The sequence below is a fragment of the Xenopus laevis genome, chromosome 1L, assembly GCF_017654675.1.
Source record: "Xenopus laevis strain J_2021 chromosome 1L, Xenopus_laevis_v10.1, whole genome shotgun sequence".
Lineage (NCBI taxonomy): Eukaryota > Metazoa > Chordata > Amphibia > Anura > Pipidae > Xenopus > Xenopus laevis.
This window is the reverse complement of record NC_054371.1, coordinates 26,882,219-26,903,929: the sequence shown is the minus strand read 5'-3', so window position 1 is coordinate 26,903,929 and position 21,711 is coordinate 26,882,219. Positions and strand designations below refer to the sequence as shown.

Sequence of the window (21,711 nt, the reverse complement as noted above, 5' to 3'; positions counted from 1 at the left end):
TGGGGTACTTTTCTGGGGCACCACTGTGCCAAAAATGTACCCCAGGCACGTTTGTTTTTTATAGAATATTTGCACTCTAGTGATGCTCAGGTCGATATTTTTTGACTCATGACCATCCTAATCCAACTCGCACCCAAACTCGCATTTGGCATATTCTGGTTACCCAGTAAAAGCCCAGAACATTTTGCATAAATAAAGAGGAAAAAAAATAAAATTCTTCATGAGACCATCACACCATTGGGAATTCCAACAGAGCACAAAATGTTTTAGAAATTGTTTAAATGTTTAAAAATTGTTTTATTGCAAACACTGCACACTGGGGCAAACTACAAAATGTGCAATCTTTTGTTACAGTTCCTTATAAAATGATTCAGAGATTTAGTTGCCCTTTAACTGCAGCAGAATTCCCTATTTACCAATTCCGTTGACTGACTATTGTATTGTTACTGCAGGGTAATGTACCGTATGGACAAACAAATATTTAAGCATAAAGTTATGTATATAGGAAATTGATTACATTTTGATTATTTACAGATAGAATACGTGGATGTGATATACAGTATATACAGAAAGTGCCATATAAAATCAGGTCCATGCTCCCTGCATCGTGACAGTCTCTGATCCATAATAAGTGCTCACTATACGGGAGGTCGGACACTTTTCTTCAGGTTATTTAAGAAACTGCTCTTTTTCTTGGCTTTGGTTGGGGAGGCGGGGGCTCTAAAGACAAACAGTTTCTCTTCTACGTCTGGTAAATCTATTTCTCTTGTTCTCTCCAGCTGATCTGAGTGCTCCTGTGCCTGTAGGAGGCGAGAGAAATTCTCTGTGTGGGAGAAAGAGACCCGTTTCACTGGCCGCAATCGCTTCTTCTTCAGAATGCTGAAATATAAACACACGGAAAACAACAATTAACTGCAATTCATAACGTGAGCTCACAATCAGTTCCATTCAGGTATGCACAACCTTAGATGTTGTCAAGCAGCAAACCCAGTATTCTGCCGACTCCTATAGGCTGTATAGGGCCTCTAGTTTAGTCGTGTATCCCTTTAAGGGGAAAATGGGTGCTCATGACACCCTACTACTAACACCTGCACACGTATAGATCACTGATGCTGACCAATATTTGCCAAAGGGTATGGGTCCAATCAGGGATAGGAGCTCAGAATCAAGATAATGAATGTAGACTAGTGATGGGCGAAATTAGTTCAGTTTCCCTTTGCGAAAAATTCACGAATTTTGATGCCAGCATCAATTTGCGGACGGCAACATTTTTTGGATGTGGCGAATTTTCGCAGCAGTTTTGCAAATTTATTCGCCAGCAGTAAACACGTAAATGCGCCTGGCGAATTAATTTGCCTATCACTAATGTAGACATTTACCCCCCAGACCCAATCATTTAGCAGATGAGGCTCACCATGTGGGCAGCCGTAACAGAAGATAAGGAAGCAGGGCTGACCGGCACTCAAACGGATCCACAAGACCAAAGATATTCAGTTAAAAAATACATTTATTAGTAGAAAAGTTAAAAATGTAGCTTCATCTCCATCCACCCTACTCGTTTCACACCCCTTAGGGTGCTTAGTCATGGGCAGCCGTAACAGCCAGTGATCTGCCCATTTGACCCAAATGTATGTTACTCAGCTTAAGCCTGGATGGATATTCAGACGAGACCCCGTGCCAGCTAAGGTGTTGAGTAATGCAGTTCAGCAACATCCACCTGCCTATCCCTGGCACCTGGAAATCCTTTTTTCTGAATCGCATCCTCTATGGGTGGGAAATACTATAATCTCCCTCGTTCTCCTACAATCTTTGCTAAGAAAATGTCATTGCGGATCCCGGGGAGACAAAGCTTTGCGTAGTTAAAGTTAATTAGAAAAATAAAAATATATTACATTTTAATTACAGTACTGTGCGTGAGGGAAATTAAAGTAGGAACAGTACATACAATACGGTTTAATTTAATTCTGTCTTGCTAAAGAATCCTCATCTGTTATATTAATTAGCCAGAAGTAATAGTTATACAGCCGGATAAATACGGCAGCGCCTGCTAGTAAGGGTGCCTGGAGGGTAGATATGGGCATTGAAAAGGCTGTATTGAACATTGGTTTGCGCTTTCAACAAGCATAATCCCCTGCATGTCTGAGACTGTGGAATGGCTGAAAGAGATACACCAAGCCTGTCTCTGTGACTTTCAAGCTCTGTCTATGTCATTAGGAAGCAACAGATCTACTCCGGACATTTGTGAGACCATACTGTATTTTTTGTTACCATTGAGCAAAGAGGAACAAGTTTTGAATAAATCAGGACTGGATCAAGTACATACTGTATACAGCAGACTGGGCCAGAGATATACCAGGAAAAAACACAATGGTCCCAGTCGACCCAGACCCAATACTTCCCTCCACCGTCGCTCCACTGCTGCTCTACCTCCCTCGATCCACACCTGATCTGGCCTCCCCTTGCTCCCCTCTGCCCTCCCTCGATCCTGGCCTCCCTCCCTTGATCCAGACCCAATCTGGCCTCCCCTGTTGCTCCCCGCCCTCCCTCCCTCGATCCTGGCCTCCCCCGCTGCCCTCCCTTGATCCAGACCCAATCTGGCCTCCCCTGTTGCTTCCCACCCTTGATCCTGGCCTCCCCCACTGGCCTCCCTCGATCCAGACCCAATCTGGCCTCCCCTGTTGCTTCCCATCCCTCCTCCCTCGATCCTGGACTCCCCCGCTGGCCTCCCTCGATCCAGACCCAATCTGGCCTCCCCTGTTGCATCCTGCCCTCCCTTTCTCAATCCTGGCCTCCCCTGCTGCCCACCCTCCCACGATCCAGACCTATTCTGGCCTCCCCTGTTGCTTCCCACCCTCCCTCCCTTGATCCTAGCCTCCCCCGCTGGCCTCCCTCGATCCAGACCAAATCTGGCCTCCCCTGTTGCTCCCCGCCCACCCTGCCTCGATCCTGGCCTCCCCCGCTTCCCTCCCACGATCCAGACCCAATCTGGCCTCCTCTGTTGCTTCCCGTCCTCCCTCCCTTGATCCTGGCCTCGCCCACTGCCCTCCCTCCATCCTGATTGTGGCCTGCCCGTCACTTTCCACCCTGCCTACCCTCCCTGCATGGGGAGGGCCTGATGGTCGGTGGGTGGGCGCGGGGCTCCTAGCTAGTAAATGTTATACAGGTATGGGATCTCTTAGCCGGAAAACCAATATCCAGAAAGCTCTGAATTACAGGAAGGCCACCTCGCATAGAGATCATGTTAAGAAGATAATGTCAGAGATAATGTCAACATCAAAAATAATGTTTTGTCTAATGAAAGAAAACATAATTCTAAGCAACTTTGCAATATACATTAATTTTCTATGGTTTTTATATGTATTGCTAATGAAAGCAGTGTCTGTCTGTCCCTTTCTATTCTCTGCCCTGGTTGGCTTAGACTGTTGATACAATGAAATGATTAGGCACATTTTTTGGGGGGGGGAGACATGCCATTTAATGTTTAAATGCTTTATTAGTAGACCTAAATAACTGGGGGCAGGGCAAAGTTGGTAGACACGGGTCACAATTCAGATCCAAGGCTGGTGCTCCTCTTCTTCCAAAAATTCACCTACCCAAAGTTGTTTTATTCTCCACATTGCAACGTTGTACTCTTTTGTTGCTCTAGAATACACTGTTTTCTATACCCTGGGCAGCACAGAAAATGCTGGGGCACTGGAAAAGAATGATGATGAGGGGCTGATAAGAAAAGTACCCCAGGCCGGTGAATTTTTGGAAGAGGAACGCCAGGTCAGGGTATGAAGTAATAGACTACATCATCTCCCTGTCCATTAATGTATGGTCGATCCTAATTACCGAAAACCCCTTATCTCAGGTCCCAAACACTCAAGATAACCTTTCTGGTACAGGGTCTATGATGGGGAGATTATTGACAGTTTAGGGAGGCTGAGCCTCCTCGAAAACCAGAGACCGACTGCCATATTTACACAGACAATTAGGAACTTATGGCAAATTATAAAACCACAGAAAGCCATCAGTTGGTACACTTCTCAAATAAAAATTCCTCCACCTCCATTGTATGATTTCTGTGACTTGATCATTCAGCTAATTTAAGTAGAATTTCAGCCTGTTTAGTCCAACTGATAGTATTCTTCAGGGAAGGTTTCCACTACAGGTTGGAACAATGTTGGTGGAATTGATCGCGTTCAACAAGAGCATTAGTGAAGTTGGGCAGCGATGCTGACAGACATAATACAGGAGGTATATGTGGGCACAGGCTGATTCAAATCATTCCCATTGAGACAATGCAACACCTATTCAGGGATACACATAGCAGAACTGCAACTTCTAATGCATGCAAACTCACTAAAAGAATGATTTGAGCATCACTAGTTCATATGGCGCCATGCAGAGTACAGGGAATATTGCCTGCCACCGACACACATTTAGAAGGATAAATTCTTGCACAGCTCTATGAAGAGATTTCAATTTAGATGTAAAAGCGTTGAGTCACTCATGTACTGATTAACATTCGATTAACCTAATGTCAATTGCATTCCTCCTGCAATAAAGCCCTTATTCATTACTGCGTGTCTTTAGTTGACTCGGCTTACTTGTTGATGCGCACAACCAAAAAATGACTACTGTATATACTCGAGTATAAGCCGAGTTTTTCAGCCCCCAAAATATGCTAAAAAACTCTACCTCGGCTTATACTCAGGTCAAGCGCAAAAACGGTCGCCGGCGTCTAAGAATAGTTGCCAGCGTCCAAGAATAGTCACCGGTGTCCAAGAATAGTCTCCTCGAATATACGCCAGCGTCCAAGAATGGTCGCCGGCATCCAAAAACGAGACGCCGGCACCTCCAATGGGAGCAGAAACCCTCAATTTTTTGATTGAAACTTACCAGAAGCTGCTGCATTTCTCACCCTAGGCTTATACTTGAGTCAATAAGCTTTCCCAGCTTTTGGAGGTAAAATTAGGTACCTCGGCTTATACTCGGGATGGCTTATACTCGAGTATATACGGTACATGATTGCACAGATCTCTGGGTATATCTATGGTTTGCATTTTGTTCTATGAATGATCAGTAAAACATATACCGGCACAGGCCATACTTCATGCATATATAGCCATACAAGTGAAGCTGCTGTATTGATAGAAAATACATTAAACACCTCTGTCTGACTCCAGTACCTATTTATGGGGTGGCTCATCTTCCTGTGACTTTGGCTCAACAGTGCCGTCATCATCAATGAACCACTGCCTGGATTTGTGTATACTAACCCTACCTGCTGTACATAGTAAAATCTAAATACAAATATGATGCTGTTATTGGTTCTGCTGTAATAATAGTGTGGTGTCAATGCCCTGGTACATAGCAAAATATTAGACCTCCCTAGGTTTCAGAGAGAGATAGTACTAGTAATTTCTGCTCAGGTCTGCCTGGTAAAGGGGCAATTTATAGTGATGTTAGTGCATTGCCAAGGTCACAGCAGTTGGTGAATAATGCTGAATACTGTGCCCATGAAGAGCAGCAGGTTTGGCAATGTCTGGAGTTAAAATTCCTAAGAGAACCTTTAAAAAAAGACCAAAGAAAGAGTAATACATAGCAGGACATTCCTCTAACAAGGGGTTGTCTTCTTCTGTGTATTCCAATGTATCAACATATCCATGGTCAATGATTGTAATAAATTGATATCTTAAAAATTACATCCTAAAAACAATTTATGAAATCAACTGAGTAGGCTTGTGGCATAAGTATCCCTTGTAGAGCCAACATTGGATCATCAGACCTTCAGTTGGATATACTTAATCTAAGACAGGGGTCCCCAACCTTTTTTTTACCAGTTAGCCACATTCAAATGTAAAAAGAGTTGGGGAGCAACAACAAGCATGAAAAAAGCACATAGGGAGTGCCAAATAAAGGCACTGATTGGTTGTTTGGCAGCACCATGTGGACTGGCAGCCTGCAGAAGGCTCTGTTTGGCAGTACATGTGGTTTTTGTGCCTTCAAAACTTTCCTCCAAGCCTGGAATTAAAAAATAGGTGAGCAACATGTTGGGGACCACTGCTCTAAGAGGTCCAACAATGGCCAAACCAAAAGAATATAGATCCTATGCTGACAATTATATACAGTGTATGGATTAAAACTATCTTTTATGAGCTGAATGTGCTTAATATTATTTTTCAGATTAATGCACATTTGTGTTTATTACATATAAGGGCAGGGTTCCAGCACATCAGGCCTGGAGGCACATAAACAGTGCCAGGGAGGCTGTATGAGTCAACTCAGACTGTGATCTTCTTTCTGCAATGCAAATGACTTCATGCTGTAATTGCCAGAGAATAAGATTGCTAAGTATTGATCTGTACATGATAGATCCCCTTCAAACTAGGGATTTCCATCTTTATAGCCTTCACTAATAAAACCACAGCTTCCCTCGCCAAAAAAAACCCCATTAATAACTAGTTAACAAACAGATTAAAGGTCAAACTGTTTCCCCCTGTAATAGCCGAATTTGGAGACGTTACATCAGGAGTCATTTCCATACAAACTAGCAACTGATAGACACTACAGCGTTGAACAATCGGAAATAACATTTATTGCCGTAAAACTTTATCTGTGGGTATAAAATGGGGCAGCGAGAAATCTCATTAAAATGACTCAGATTCAATAAAAATGCAATGGGAAATGTAGTTTATCACAGTGACAAGAAAATAGCCTTGTGCATATGTATGAAACGGAGTTAATTCATAGCCTAGGTAAATAGGAGGGTGAACTCGGAACGGGACGTTATTCTTCAGAAGTAACAAATAATGAGTTTAATCTCATGTTATGAATATTAAACGATAAGCACAAAGCTGCTTTCCTGTTATTGCTCCTGGCTGAGACAAGAATTCAGTGAATCTTTAAATAGACAAACGGCCAATGGAGGGAGCAGAATGCTAAATGCACCTATGCAAAGAGGAAATCTCTGAATAAAATAAAGCCCATGCCCTGAATGTCTAATACCATGGAATTCTACACCCACAGCTTGAAGGTTGCACAATGCAAATATCAGGACAATAACCTGTTTGTTTTCTCCCACGATCCTTTGTTCACCCTCCTTCCAAGGTTTACATCCTCCTACAAGGTTTATGAGAAGTATTTGCTTCTATAGCGTTGTGCTTTAAATCTCATCCACAATGCCAAATGCCAGTAACTTATTCCATGAGCAAGATGCAATTGAGTCCTTGTGTACAGTGCTATGGTAAATACAAAAAGAGAACTAAAAAATAAGAGGACAGTGTCTTGTATGTTCATGGGTGACTAATTGTGCTATGATAGTTCACAAGAATCCTCAGGGACTGCTGCAATTTATAGTGTAGTTGGCTCTTCTAAACAGTGGATTGGAGTAGCCACCCCCAAAAATGAGTATCATGGAAACAAAAAAGTTCACTGGAGAGTTGCATCCTGCATACTGCACCACAGGAAGGATCCTATGGATCCAAAACATGTAGGGCTATGCATCTCTAAATACAAGTAAACTCACTGAATTGTGCTCTGAACCCAAGTCAGTACTACTTTCTTGAAGGAGGTAAATTGTTGGAACTTAAAGAAGGAAAGGTATAATCATGACTAATACAGAGTGCTGCCTTTTTTTTTACACTTTGCACACCGAGTTATGGTGCATAAACAACTCCTTAAAGGGGACCTGTCACCCTAAAAAATAATTCCAAATTGTTGTATTGTGTTTACCAGGCAACCCAAAATATCTTCGGATCACGGGCAGATTCAGTTTGAGCGCTCCTTTCCGCTCTCCCCGCCCACAACCTCACACTGCCAGCTTTTGGCCAGTCTTCCACTTGCTCCTCCCATCAGGTCTATAAATAGAGGGGACTGAGCAGGCTGGGCAGGGTTCAAGTTGGGAGGAGGTTGGTGTGGGTCAAGAAGAACTCAACCCACACATCAAGAGGTCAACACCCCAGCCTAGGCACCCCATCCATATGTCCGCGAGGTCTGCTTTCTCTATAGTAGACATTTTTTAATATCTTTAGCTTGGACCAAAGATGTCTTACCTAAATCAACGTATCTTTGCATTTGTCGTGAATCTACAACAGAGCATTATATGAAATAGATGAAAAATATTGTTTACCTCCTTTTCTTTCTTCCAGTAAAAGCCCGTTTTTCATGCTCTTTGTTTACCAATCCTCCTTGTAACCTCTTCTCTATGACTGTCCATAACTCTTGATGTTTCCTGAAGTGGAACGCGGAGATTATTACATGCTGACAGACAATTCATTCTCACTTAATTTGTATTCAGCGTTCAGGGTAATGGATGACTTGGGTTCCCCTAGATAGTAACAGTAATGGGAGCAATATGGTGCTTCAGTACTAAACATAAACCTCGTGAATGCGTAAGGACTACAAATAGGTTCTATGTTCTTCTGGGTGGACCTGGATATGTCTCAACATTTGGCCATCACTGCTAAAACAGATTGACCCAAAGATCCATATATTTCATGTTTCAGTGATGTACCAAAGAAGCACCCAAGAAGGGACATTATAATTAGCCAAATGGTAATTATGTGTAACGTGTATCAAAGAGAACATCTTCTCAGAACATATTGTCCCAACTTCATTGACATCACTCCCTGCCCAGTGGAGTCTTATGAGTATTGTGTGAAAGTGGACACAGCCGTCTTTTTTTTTTTTAATAAAGAATCATTAGATGGAACACATTTATCAAAGGAAAAAGAAGAATTTCTCCAATAAATTCATTGTTGGGCATAGGATGAACAGAGGTTTTTCCTTCCTTTGGAAAATATGGCCTTGATGGTAGTGACCATGTTAATGATTTTTTTTCGTATGATGGCTCTTTCCTTGTGTCTGTGAGAAAGCTGGTTAAAAATGGATTGTTTGGTAAAGCCACATATTCATACATGACAATATGGCCACTGGGTACAGTATTTCACTGGAATACATGGGTAATAATAATTCAAGGAAATAATTCAGGAGTGGGATTCGTTAATCAGAAACCTGTTGTCCAAAACACTCCAAAAGGCCATCTCCCATTGTCTATTTTAAGCAAATAATCCCAGCTTTATAAAAATTATTTTTCTTTTCTCTGTAATAGTAAAACTGTACCTTGTATTTGATCCTAACTAAGTTCCGTGAATCCATATTGCTGTCAAAACAATCCTATTGGGTTTAGCAGATTTAAGTATGGAGACGCAAATTACAGAAAGTTCCCTTATCCGGAATACCCCATGTTCCAGGCATTCTGGATAATAGATCTACTACCCGTATGTCATTTATCAATTCAGTAGGACTTGTATCAGTCTCCCTTCTCCATTGTTTTATTAGTAATAATCACATTCCTTTACTAGTAAAGCCTTAATGTGTCCAATATACATGTTTATTGTGCAGTAATAGTCACTGTAGGACATTTGCACCTTTTATCAAGGAACAAAGCTGATGTATTAACATTTTCCAGCCACTGAAAACAAATTCTACATCAATGAGAAGCTGATGTGCTTTGAACAGACACAGCAGAACGTCTCTATTTAAACGTCACAGTAATAGCAAAAACTCCTTTATCAAGGGAGCATTCAAAAGGATAAAGGCATTCTCCAACATAAACCCATTGTGTCTTCTTTGTGGCATGACAGCAAAATAGAAGAGTATGAACTTGAAAACACTTTGAATGTACCCAAAGGACAGGTCTTTTTTTAGAAGAAGATCTCAGTGCTGCTCAATGACTAGACTTGCAGCTTTTTTGAAGCACAATGGGCATTACAGCTCACAGCAGTAGTATCTCCTTCATAAATAAAGGTGAAGTTATACCAGAAGGAGTGGTAAGGGGTAGTGATGGGCGAATTTGCGCCGTTTCGCTTCGCCGAAAAATTCGCGAATTTCGCGCGAAATTCGCGAAACGGCTAAAAATTCGCTAAACGGCACCGGCGTCTCGGTTTTGACGCCGGCGCCCGTTTTTGACGCCGGCGCCCGTTTTTGACTCCGGCGTCCGTTTTTCGAAAAAAAAAATTTTTCCGCGAATTTTCACGGGAGTTTCGCGAATTTATTCACTGGCGGCGAATCGCGCAAATTCGCCGCAAATTCGCGCCTGGTGAATAAATTCGCCCATCACTAGTAAGGGGGAAGGATTACAATTTAAAGGTTTAGTTTTCTGTTGCTCTATATTTAGCATATACACCTAATAGCAATTGTTATAATAACATATAGATAACAGCCATATATCACAAAATTGTTGTAGAGGGAATCCATTAGAAAAACACAAATTGGTTTCATATTCCCAAAGAATCAACATCTATTCATGAACTGATATCTGTTTGGCTGGATACTCTGCCCTCTATAATGTCCAACTCCAAAATGGTCAGGTATTTTCAAATCTTAAAAGGGATACTGTCATGGGAAAAAAAAAAAATTTCAAAATAAATCAGTTAATAGTGCTGCTCCAGCAGGATTCTGCACTGAAATCCATTTCTAAAAAGAGCAAACAGATTTTTTAATATTCAATTTTTAAATCTGACATGGGGCTAGACATTTTGTCAATTTCCCAGCTGCCCCTGGTCATGTGACTTGTGCTCTGATAAACTTTACTGCTGTACTGCAAGTTGGAGTGATATCTACCCCCTCCCTTCCCTCCCCCAGCAGCCAAACAACAGAACAATGGGAAGGTAACCAGATAACAGCTCCCTAACACAAGATAACAGCTGCCTGGTAGATCTAAGAACAACATTCAATAGTAAAAACTCATGTCCCACTGAGACACATTCAGTTACATTGAGAAGGAAAAACAGCAGCCTGCCAGAAAGAATTTCTCTCCTAAAGTGCAGGCACAAGTCACATGACCAGGGGCAGCTGGGAAATTGACAAAATGTCTAGCCCCATGTCAGATTTAAAAATTGAATATAAAAAAATCTGTTTGCTCTTTTGAGAAATGGATTTCAGTGCAGAATCCTGCTGGAGCAGAACTATTAACTGATTCATTTTGAAAAAAAAAAAAATTTCCCATGACGGTATCCCTTTAACTTATCTGATCCACTTTGATCCAAATGGCCCCAGATGTGGATATCTCTGGATCTAACCATCATGGCCTTTACAAGCTGAACATCAAGTCAATTTAGGGTATTAACAATAATAGAATGATCTACAGTAAAGAAGGCTGCTATGAGGTCAAGGACAATTGCCAAGACAAGGGCTGTTATATGATATTGTGGAATGGATTACTGTTTATGGTGGCACATGGGGTTCCTATTTGCTTGGAAGGGGTTATAATGTTTAAGACAATGAAAAATTTAGATATGACAAAGGATTGGTTCATTTAATGCATTAAGAGTAAACGGATGTGTTTCTCCCTAGGAAACCAAGCATGCTAAACTAAATAAAATGTTCATTGGTGAAATCAAAGATGCCACTACAAATGCAAAAAGGAAATATTTGTTTAAGAGAATGAAGTCTGCTCCATAAGCCCCAATGACATGTTTTCTCTGAAACAATACTTTACAATTGAATTAACTGACAGGCACTTACTTCTTCCCCCAGCTGTCAGATTCATCCTCATTGTTGTCAGTTTCAGTAACATTTTCCGAATATGGATGACCAAGTGAATGTAGAAGGGAAAGGATCTCAGTCTCAGAGCTGGACGGCAGCAATAGGCTCAGCACTCGGCGCAGCAGCACCTCCGGAAGCATACTTCCTTTAGTCAAACAGGCTGACAATCTGATGTCCTACGGTTGGAACGGCATCATGAATCCAAATTTATCTCAAATTTTAGTTAAAAACACAGTCAAATTCCCTTGCTTAATTTGACCTTATTTATTAACAAAATAATCAAAATGAATTGGATTGTGGAAAAACTCAATACGCTCATATTTTTTTGGCTTTTGGCATTTTTCAGGCTTTTTTATTTTTATTTTTTTAAAGTTTTTTCCCCAAAAACCCAGAAAAAGTTGGCCTAAACCCTATTCAGACCATGATAACTTCAAATTGAGATAAGTGTAATGTCTAAAATAAGGTCTAGTAAAAAAATATAGCAACCAACCAGATGTTTGTTTTTAAATAACTTACCAGTAAATACTGCCTGGTGATTGATTGGTATGGCATTCTAGACCAGAAGTGTACCTTTTATTACATTAACCCCATGTTCCAACTTTGAGGAGTGTTGATACAGTTCAAAAAATGATTATTTTATCCACCAATTACTCCAATGATGCCTCAAGCTGCCTTTCACTACTTGTTTGTATGTGTAGTAGCTTCGTAAAGTAATGACTTTGTTTTTAGAACCAGAAGCCTGGTTCTCACTAGGGTCAAACTGGAATACTGGGAGAAATCCTGGTGGGTTTCAAGAAGATTTGCATGTGAGGGCAGATGTCATCAGCAAAGCACAGGGCTTCAATGTTATTGACCCTCAGATGGGGGAAGGTCATCAGTAGTGGTGAGCAGCATCAGACTGGGGTATCTGGGGCCAACCGTGGCTGCTACCTCAGGGGCCCCACTGGCTCAGTGAACTTCTCAACGTAGCAAACCCAGAGCCAAAACCCAATCCCAACCTGTACCTTTTACTTATTACCACCATCGGGTGTGGGGTCAGGGAGAATGCCTGCAGTTTAAAGGAGCTTATCTGGGTTGGTGGGGCCCACAAGGACCAGTATACCATACCACTGGCTCATTCTAACCCTGTTGTTAGAGGCGCTTGAGCTCAGCTTCCTTGGTGGGCCCAAGAGTCCTCCGCCTGACACTGGCCACATGGGATCTGTAATCTCGCATGCATCTTTGGGTCCTGGATTATTCTGGAAAGAGTTATATTAAATATTTCCTACATGCAAAGCAACAACGCACCAATGCATCGGACTCCAACTCCTGCATGAAGAGAGACAGATTGCTGTGCAGGGCATAATAATTAAATTTCTATGTTTATATTTAAGAAATTCATTTTTCACATGAAGCTTATATCAAATTTCCAGTTTAAGAGCTGCAGTTTTTGTTCGAGCTTTACTCCTATCACAGGTTATTATCTTCACGGTAATGCATCTGGGGAACTATTTTCACGATAAGCATCAGGTACAGTATGTTTCAAAATGAAAAAAATATTGTTTACAAGATTATAAAATTCCTTGAGAATATGATCTGGCAGAAGTGATGCCTCCCCAAGTTTACAGTCTAATTAATCATGGTCAGCCAAGCAGAAGAAGAATAAGTGCAGTAATTTTGCATTGCCAGGCTTTTATCTCAGTTACTTTATGAATTCATAATAAGAGATGATTCTATAATTAAATTTGGGATTGAAAAGACTAGGGTTCATTTTGGAATAAAGTACAAAGACCGAGTGCACTTAATGCAAAAGCATGGTTGAAGGTATGTTAGACGACTTTAATACATTAAAAAAGAAGAAGAGAAGTTTGCCCTAATGTGTATCCTTAATATAACACCCATAATGTTTATTGTTTTTGCACTACATTGTTACTGCCCTAGAGTACAGCCTTGAAAAAGCAAGGAATAATCAATAACAGAGACCATTAAAGGGGTAGGAACAGCCAACAATTTCCCCCTTTTTTACGACCTTGTAACTGGCAGTGTACACTTATGATCTACTGTATATCCAGTTTTACCTTTTTGAATGGTTGTACAATTGTTTCCTCTTTGTAATTATGCATTCCTATCTGACTAAGGGTGGCCATACAAGGGCAGATTAAAGCTGCCGAAATCAGTCCTTTAGACCGATTCGACAGCTTATCTGCCTGTGGGGGGGCTTCCGATGGGTCTCCCCAATTGATAACAGGCAAAAAATAGTCCAGATATTGATTGGACAGGCTTGATTTTTCCTGTGAGCGAGGACCGCATCAAATAGTTGATGCAGTCCTACGACCCATCGATGTCCATTTCCTTAGTATAATCCGATTGTTTGGCAACCTCGACAAACGAGCGGATCTTACAGTGTATGGCCACCTTTACTCTACTGACTAATCCTATTAAAGCCAAACATGTCTGCAATCGAACAGCAACTTTAAAAATAGATCTCAGATTCGTGTGGTCCGAATGCTAGTTGCGGTTATAGCCCATGCTGTGAATTTCTACTTTGGTGGGCATGTGTCAAAATGCTCAAATTTACCTCTTCATGAACTTTTATAAAAATCTCTCTGACGAGTTATTTCTGTTCCAGCCACCAGATGGAGTTGTAAGGTAGGAGTTCTAGAGCAGGTTCTCCATTGTGGCACTTAAGAGGGAATTTCCAAGAGAGGCAAATAGATCAGCAGAGCTTGCTGCAGGTGGTGAGAGATAGTGCTAGGCCAGTTACCGTATATACTTGAGTATAAGCCGACGCGAGTATAATCCGAGGTACCTAATTTTACCTACGAAAACTGGGAAAACTTATTGACTCGAGTATAAGCCTAGGGTGAGGAATGCAGCAGCTACTGGTAAGTTTCAATAATCAAAAATTGAGGCATGAGTGGGTTAAATCACTTGATTATAAATATAATATTAAATTATAAAGTACAGTGCAAATGAATTAATTAATCCCCATAAATTGATTAGGACAATTAATTAGAAAATCCCACCAATTTAAAATTTATAGACACCTATATAAATAGTACTCTCCTTTGGTGAGATACAATTCATTGGTTTAATAAATTGATTATTAATAATTAGATTACAACTGAGGACAATTCAAACAATCAATTAAAATTGAGTGATAATATACTGGTGATATAAAGTGCAGTGCTAATAAATATAAGTTAATAATAGACTAAAGTAGATTCTAAAAATATTAAATAGTAACCATCAATTGAAAAGGATAAACACACCCCACTGCTTGATTGATGAGAATAGGAGGAATAAGAAAATTGTAGATGGTGGAGTCTACAAAACCACAGCCTCTTGATAAAGTAGTAAGGGAAGAAGTACAAAAGGAAGGTAAACCGAGCAGCAGGCTAAAGCGTTTCACCACCCCACTAGTTTTCAAGGTATTGGATCGTGATAAAGTTACGTAATAAATTTCCATTAAAAAGCTTCTCAATATAGAGCTTTGTCAAGACAAGACTGTACTAATAGCACAAATACTCGAATACCGTACTACTGGCACGTCAGTTCAAGTCTATTCAGCTTCAGACGTGGGAGTGGCGCATCACTGTCAGCCAGTAGCACAGTCTATCTACCGTACTGCATATTGAGCAACGCGGGGGAATACAAGGTCTGTACCCATTAATAATTGTTACGGTAATTTTCTTAGAGATACTGCAGTCCGCAATTGGCCAGAGGACCACACTTTGGCCCTGTTTGTGTTGTGTGACTCAAATATAAGCCGAGGTAGAGTTTTTCAGCACATTTTGGGTGCTCGGCTTATACTCAAGTATATACGGTAGTTGAGCAGTTAGGCTCCAACAAGGAAAGGAAAAGGTAAGCAAAGGAAAAGGAAAAGGCCAGTGCCCCGACAGTACCTCGCCAGACATGGACCCAGTGAAGAGGAAGACTAGAGCTAGAAAGGCCCTAGGACTTCTATCATGGGCTAACCCCTTGGGCTGTGATCTGTGAAGTACAGAACCCTTGACTTGAAGAGACAGGCAGAAAGGTAGTCAACAAGTGGGCCCAGTGGCCTGATAATCCTTGTTCTGTTCATTGACACTAATACTAGGATTTATATGACAACCATTATTGGAGCTATTGAAGCTATTTTGGTGTCTTTGAATAAAGTTGTTCCTGTGTTCATCTGCAAGATCATGTGCATCTCCAGTATAATTATAATGATGTGCCATAGCCCTTATAGAGATAGCTGGAATTCCAACCAGAAATAATGACAGATGGAAGGACAACCATATGAATACACTTCTTTATCCATCCAAGGAGTGACTAAAGCTTTTAAATGTAAAAAAATAATTAAATAACTAAACACTGCAAATTATTAGCATACAAGGGTTTGAAAACTATTTTTATTATGCCAGTGTGCCTTCTAAGAGAGTTTCTGCAGAATATTCTAGCTTCTTCTGATTATTATCTGTGGTAGAAGCTTCCTATAAATGATACACCCAAGAGTAATTTCAGCCAGCAAACCCAATGACCAGTGTGTTAGCAAATGTATAAGATCTGTCACAATTGGCTGCTCAGTACATCATGGTTACATGTAGCTTACCTGATTATAGAGTTTGTGAAATGCAACCATCTGTGCTTTCTCCTGCCGCCACTCTGTTAATGCATACTGCAGCTCCTCCATCTGCAATCTGTGATATGGGCAAGACAATCTGTTAGGATGCGTGCTGCACTGAATGCAATGATTCATAGACATGTAATATAATACTATACTGTAATAACACATGGGTTGTAGTGTCTGATCAGATACTACGATTATATGATGGTGTAAAACATAAGGAAATACAGTAGATTTAGGACCATATATAGGCACAAGGCTGCTGGTCTTTTCACAGGGCTGAAAAGAACCACTAAATCCATGCAGTTTATTAAATGCTTGTTTATAAGCCTATAAATGGTCAGGCTTCCTGTAAATCACAACATCCGGTAATTAGTCTATACAGCATTTGCTGAAAGCTGATGCCTCTTACTATCACTCCCTCTATGCTTCATAAGCATATATTCTAATTTTCCTTCCATCAACATCATAATATGTTAGCAGCGTTGTCCCTTTATATGGTCACCCCTTAGTGCCTTCTAATACCCTTCTAATTTACAGTAGGGAGTACATTATCCCTTATAATACATGAGTGATACTCAGAGTTCCCTGTATAACTCAGCCTGCAGCCTTGTGCCTTTATATGGTCACAGAATCCCTCAGTGACTTCTAATATCCTTATCATTTACAGTAGGAGGTACATTATCCCTTATAATACATGAGTGATACTCAGAGTTCCCTGTATAACTCAGCCTGCAGCCTTGTGCCTTTATATGGTCACAGAACCCCTCAGTCACTTCTAATATCCTTATAGTTTACAGTAGGGGGTTCATTATAACCTATAATACATATGTGATATTCAGAATTCCCAGAGTTCCCTGCAGCAGTGTGGTCAGGGAACGCCTCAGTCATATGTAGTATCTTTACAATTTCCATTCTCCTATATACGGGTGCCATTTACCTGTCTCTGCATGTATTTGTTATCAGGTTCCGCCTGTTAAGTGCCAATCGGAGGGTTGATGACAGTGGCAAACTGAGGTCTTCTTCAGGGGCAGCTTCCATATGAGAAAGGCTGAGAATTTTATCATCGCTATCATTTACTGCTTCCTGCGTTTCCCAGTCTAATAGGCCCACTTCAATGTCTCTAATTTCCTGAAAATTAATTTAAAAAAAAGACATGCATATAAATGGAATGGTTTGGAGCATTAATCGTATCAGTTAAAGCATCAGGATGACATGATCATATCTTTCATGTACATTTCATGTTAAATGAAACCAGAACATTATTCTAATAATTCTATTCCCTTCCAACAATGGAATTGTAAATGTCATATGCCATTTGTCAACCCTTAATATATATCCCACTGTGCTTTCTATGCTCAGTAATCCCTTTATCATAAACAAATTAAATTTTAGCTGGACACACCAATACCAATAAAATCATACGGCTTTTAGTGTGTGTGTTAAAACCATGTTCTGGATTGATATCTTTGTATGATTGGTCTTCTGATTGGACAAAAATGTAATATGCCAATACACCAGCTGACCAATGTCCAAGCGCCATCTCCTGCAGCTCCAATTATTTTGGCTGTCTGAGACAATTTGCAATTGGTTTTCATTTTTTTTTATTATTTGTGGTTTTGGAGTTATTATAGCTTTTTAAATCACCAGTTTGCAATTTAAGCAATTGGTTGCTAGGCTCCAACTTACCCTAGAAACCACACACTGCCTTTAATTGAAGAGACTGGAATATGAATAAGAGAGGGTCTGAATAGAAAGATGAGTAATGAAAAGTAGCAATAACAATATTGTAGCCTTACAGAGCATGTGTTTGTTTAGATGGGGTCAGTGACCCCCCCTCTAAAGCTGGAAAGAGTCAGAGGAAGAAGGAAAATAATTTAAAAAAAACTTTAAAAACATTTAATAATTGAAAAGTTGCTTAGAAGTGTCCATTCTAGAACATACTAAGGGTCTGGCCACACGGGCAGATTCAGGGAGATTAGTTGGCAAGACGACAAATCTCCTCTTTTTCGCGGCGACTAATCTCCCCGATCTGCCGTCCCCTGCCTTCCGCCGGCTAGTATGTAAATCACCTGGGGCAGGCACACAGAGCGATTCGTTTTCTGAAGTCACCCGAAGTTTCCTCGTGAGGCAATTAAGGGCGACTTCGGAAAACGAATCGCTCCGTGTTCCTGCCCCCACGCGATTTATTTTCTAGCCGTCGGAAGGCAGATCGGGGAGATTAGTCGTCCCAAAGAAGAGATTTGTCGCCTGGCGACTAATCTCCCCCCGAATCTGCCCATGTGGCCAGACCCTAAAAGATAAGGTGTTAAAGCTGTTGGCATTAGCCTCCCTCCTCTAACAGGTTCATTTAAAGATTAACATTTGTTGTACACATATATACACTTATATATAGATATATTCATTGCTGAACCCTTAAAAGCCTAGTGCTCATATCCCACATGATAAAAGAGTGACCTATTTACGCCTCATTGCTGTGGGAGATGAATCAAGCGCTGGGGCTGAACGCACCCTCTTACAATGCAGAGCTATTAAGTTGACTGGCACACACAACAATTTCATGACATCCCACAACAGGTTGGTGAATCATCCCTCTGTTTTAAAACCAATTTATTTTTTTTTATTTGGAAGATTATCTTTCACACAATGTGATCCCACTGGAAGACAAGGGGGAATAGTCATTTTATTGTCACATGCACAAAAATGCAGAGAAGAAATGTTGTCAAGTTGAACCCACATATTTACACTCTTTCAGTGCCAGCACACGACACTTTTCGGATGGTATAAAGACCTTATTACATATGTTGACTTTCACAAGCCCCCTGAGAACACTAGCAAATATAATTTCGCTGTTATACAGCATACTTCCCAATTGTCCTGTTTTATGCGGTACAGTCCGATTTGGACAGCTCAACCAGCAGTCCCGGATTGTTACTGAAATGTCCCGACTTTCTCTTTGATCTTCTGCACTGAATAGCCAGAAAATTTTTCTAAAGCTTTATTGGCTTTTTTCAGAGAGCTCAGAATAGTGGCAGGTGCACTTGGATACTTTTGTAACAATTTAAGATAAGCAATGAAACAATTGTAACAATTTAAAATAGGGATGCACCGAATTGGCTGAACTCCCGAATCCTTCTGCCCGGCCGAACCGAATCCTAATTTTCAAATGCAAATTAGGGGCGGGAAAGAAAATCTTGTGACTTTTTATCATGAAACAAAGAAGTAAAAAATGTTTTCCCCTTCCCATATTTGCATATGCAAATTAGGATTTGGTTCAGTATTCGGCTGAATCCTTATCCGAATACTGAACTGAATCCTAATTTGCATATGCAAATATGGGAAGGGGAAAGCATTTTTTACTTCTTTGTTTTGTGATAAAAAAATTAGGATTCGGTTCGCCTGGGCAGAAGGATTCGTCCGAATCCGAATCCTGCTGAAAAAGCCAGAATGGCCGAATCCCGAACCAATCCTGGATTTGGTGCATGCTTAATTCAAGATAAGCAGGTCTCTTGGAGAAACTGTGACTTGCATCTTAAAGAGCAATTTACTTTCATTAGCAAAACTGTGATAACACATAAAAACTTTGTAATCTGACACATTTTGTAAAATTAAAATGGTAATGAGGGGGTGTGGTCACAAAAATGGGTGTGGTCACAAAAATTGCCGCGCAGCATAACTTTTTGTCCCTCTTTCTATTTCCAGAACTTATGATACAGGTCTTTTCTCCCCTTCTGTAAATTGTGCTGATAACAATTATAAAACATTCCTAACCTTGCCCTTTAATTCATACAATCTGCAGGCAAACTGACAGGCTCCCACAAAAACTATAGCACCGCACTCCATATAAACACTCTAAGAAATAGCATTAACTTTAGAGTTGGGTTCCAAGATCTACATCAAGACTTGTTTAATCTCAGAATCATTCATAATACATGAATAAAGGTAAGTGCTCAATAGGGTTGCCACCTTTTCAGTTTGGAAAAAAAACAGCCAGGGGCGGGGCAGATGACATCAGGGGAGGGGCTGATGACATTAGGGGCAGGGATGATAAGGTCATGATAATTCAGGAAATCATTTTTAAAAGATTTGGATTATTATTCCGTAATTCTGAGCTTTCTTTATACACGTATGGATCCCATACCTGTATAATAATTGCCATGTCATTAACTTCAATGTCCTGTCCGGATTTGGGAATCTGGACAGACACCCAGACAGCCCTTCCAGAAACCAGGCTGTCCTGGAGAAATCCAGACAGATGACAACCCTAGTGCTCACACTTGAAAGAAAAGCAGCACTGTAATGAAAATGGGAAATCATGTTGTAGATCAAATTAGAAATGAAATACACGCCAACAAAAAACAGGGTACAGACAAGATCAGATGACAAGTACAGGTATGGGGATCCTGAAACCTGTTATCCAGAAAGCACAGAATAATTGAAAGGTCATCTCCCATAGACTTCATTTTAAGAAATAATGCAGTTTTTTTTTTTGTAAATTATTTCCTTTTTTTCTAGGTATGGGACCTGTTATCCAGAATGCTTGGGACCTGGAGTTTTCCGGATAACAGATATTTCTGTAATTTGGATCTTTGTACCTTAAGTCTACTAGAAAATAATTTCAACATTAAATTAATCCAATAGGCTGGTTTTGCTTCCAATAAGGATTCATTATATCTTAGTTTGGATCAATTTCAAGCTACTGTTTTATTAATAACGAGAAAAAGCAAATCTTTTTGAAAACATTTTATTATTTGGTTAAAATATAGTCTATGGGAGGCGGCCTTTCTGTAATTTGGAGCTTTCAGGATAATGGGTTTCCGGATAATGGATCCCATACAGAGTCGTATTGGGCCGACGGGAGACCGGGAAAAAACACAGATCTGCACCCTGCACTTCTGAAGTTCATCGTGGCTTGCGATTGCGCACATGCGCGGCGGGCTTTAGTCATACTGTAATTATCCTTAAAAAATCCCTGTCCATGCTCTGCAGCAGCCATTGAAAAGAGGTGTGTGCTCCAGGGAAAATAAAGATAATTGCAGCTGGTCAGTGACATCACAAAAAATCAGAAAATTTGGACATGAGGACTCGGAAGTTACTAACGTAAATTGACTAATTGGGTTGTAAAAAAAAGGTGTTACTGGTCCTTTAATGGTAGATAAAGTACTCTGAACGAATTTCCCTGTTTATAAAGGTAGGCTGTTCGGTGAAAAACAACTTTAAAATTGGTGCTTTGGAAAAGGAAAATATGGATTTTTTAAATGAAAAGAATAGGCAGAATGAATTTCAATATGAGTCCTATTTCTTGTGACAATATAGATGGCTATGGGGATTTCAGATTATTTATTTTGCTTCTATGATAATCAGGAATATCTAACATGTGGCAACAAGGCAATAGTCCCAGCATCCAGAAAACGAGAGGAAATACTCATTTCTTATTGGTGGTGGATACTTAAAATCAACCCATGTGTTCTTTATTAATAACTACAGGTATGGGACCTGTTATCCAGAATGCTTGGGACATGGGGTTTTCCGGATGATGGTTCTTTCTGTACTTCAAACCTTAAGTCTACTAGAAAATCATGAAAACA

General features: G+C 40.4%; 1 protein-coding gene across 1 annotated transcript in view; it reads right to left on the bottom strand.

The window, feature by feature from the left end:
• Positions 1 to 276: 276 nt before the first annotated feature.
• The window catches only part of evc2.L (Ellis van Creveld syndrome 2 L homeolog), a 98,589-nt gene continuing 77,154 nt past the window's right edge, over positions 277 to 21,711 (bottom strand). Inside the window, exons 18-22 of the mRNA XM_041587834.1 lie at positions 17,064 to 17,254; positions 16,109 to 16,196; positions 11,515 to 11,711; positions 8,117 to 8,218; positions 277 to 879 (exon numbers count right to left, since the gene is read on the bottom strand). Coding sequence (XP_041443768.1) covers positions 639 to 879; positions 8,117 to 8,218; positions 11,515 to 11,711; positions 16,109 to 16,196; positions 17,064 to 17,254 — 819 coding nt within the window. The 3' untranslated portion in view covers positions 277 to 638. The remainder of the gene's footprint in view (positions 880 to 8,116; positions 8,219 to 11,514; positions 11,712 to 16,108; positions 16,197 to 17,063; positions 17,255 to 21,711) is intronic.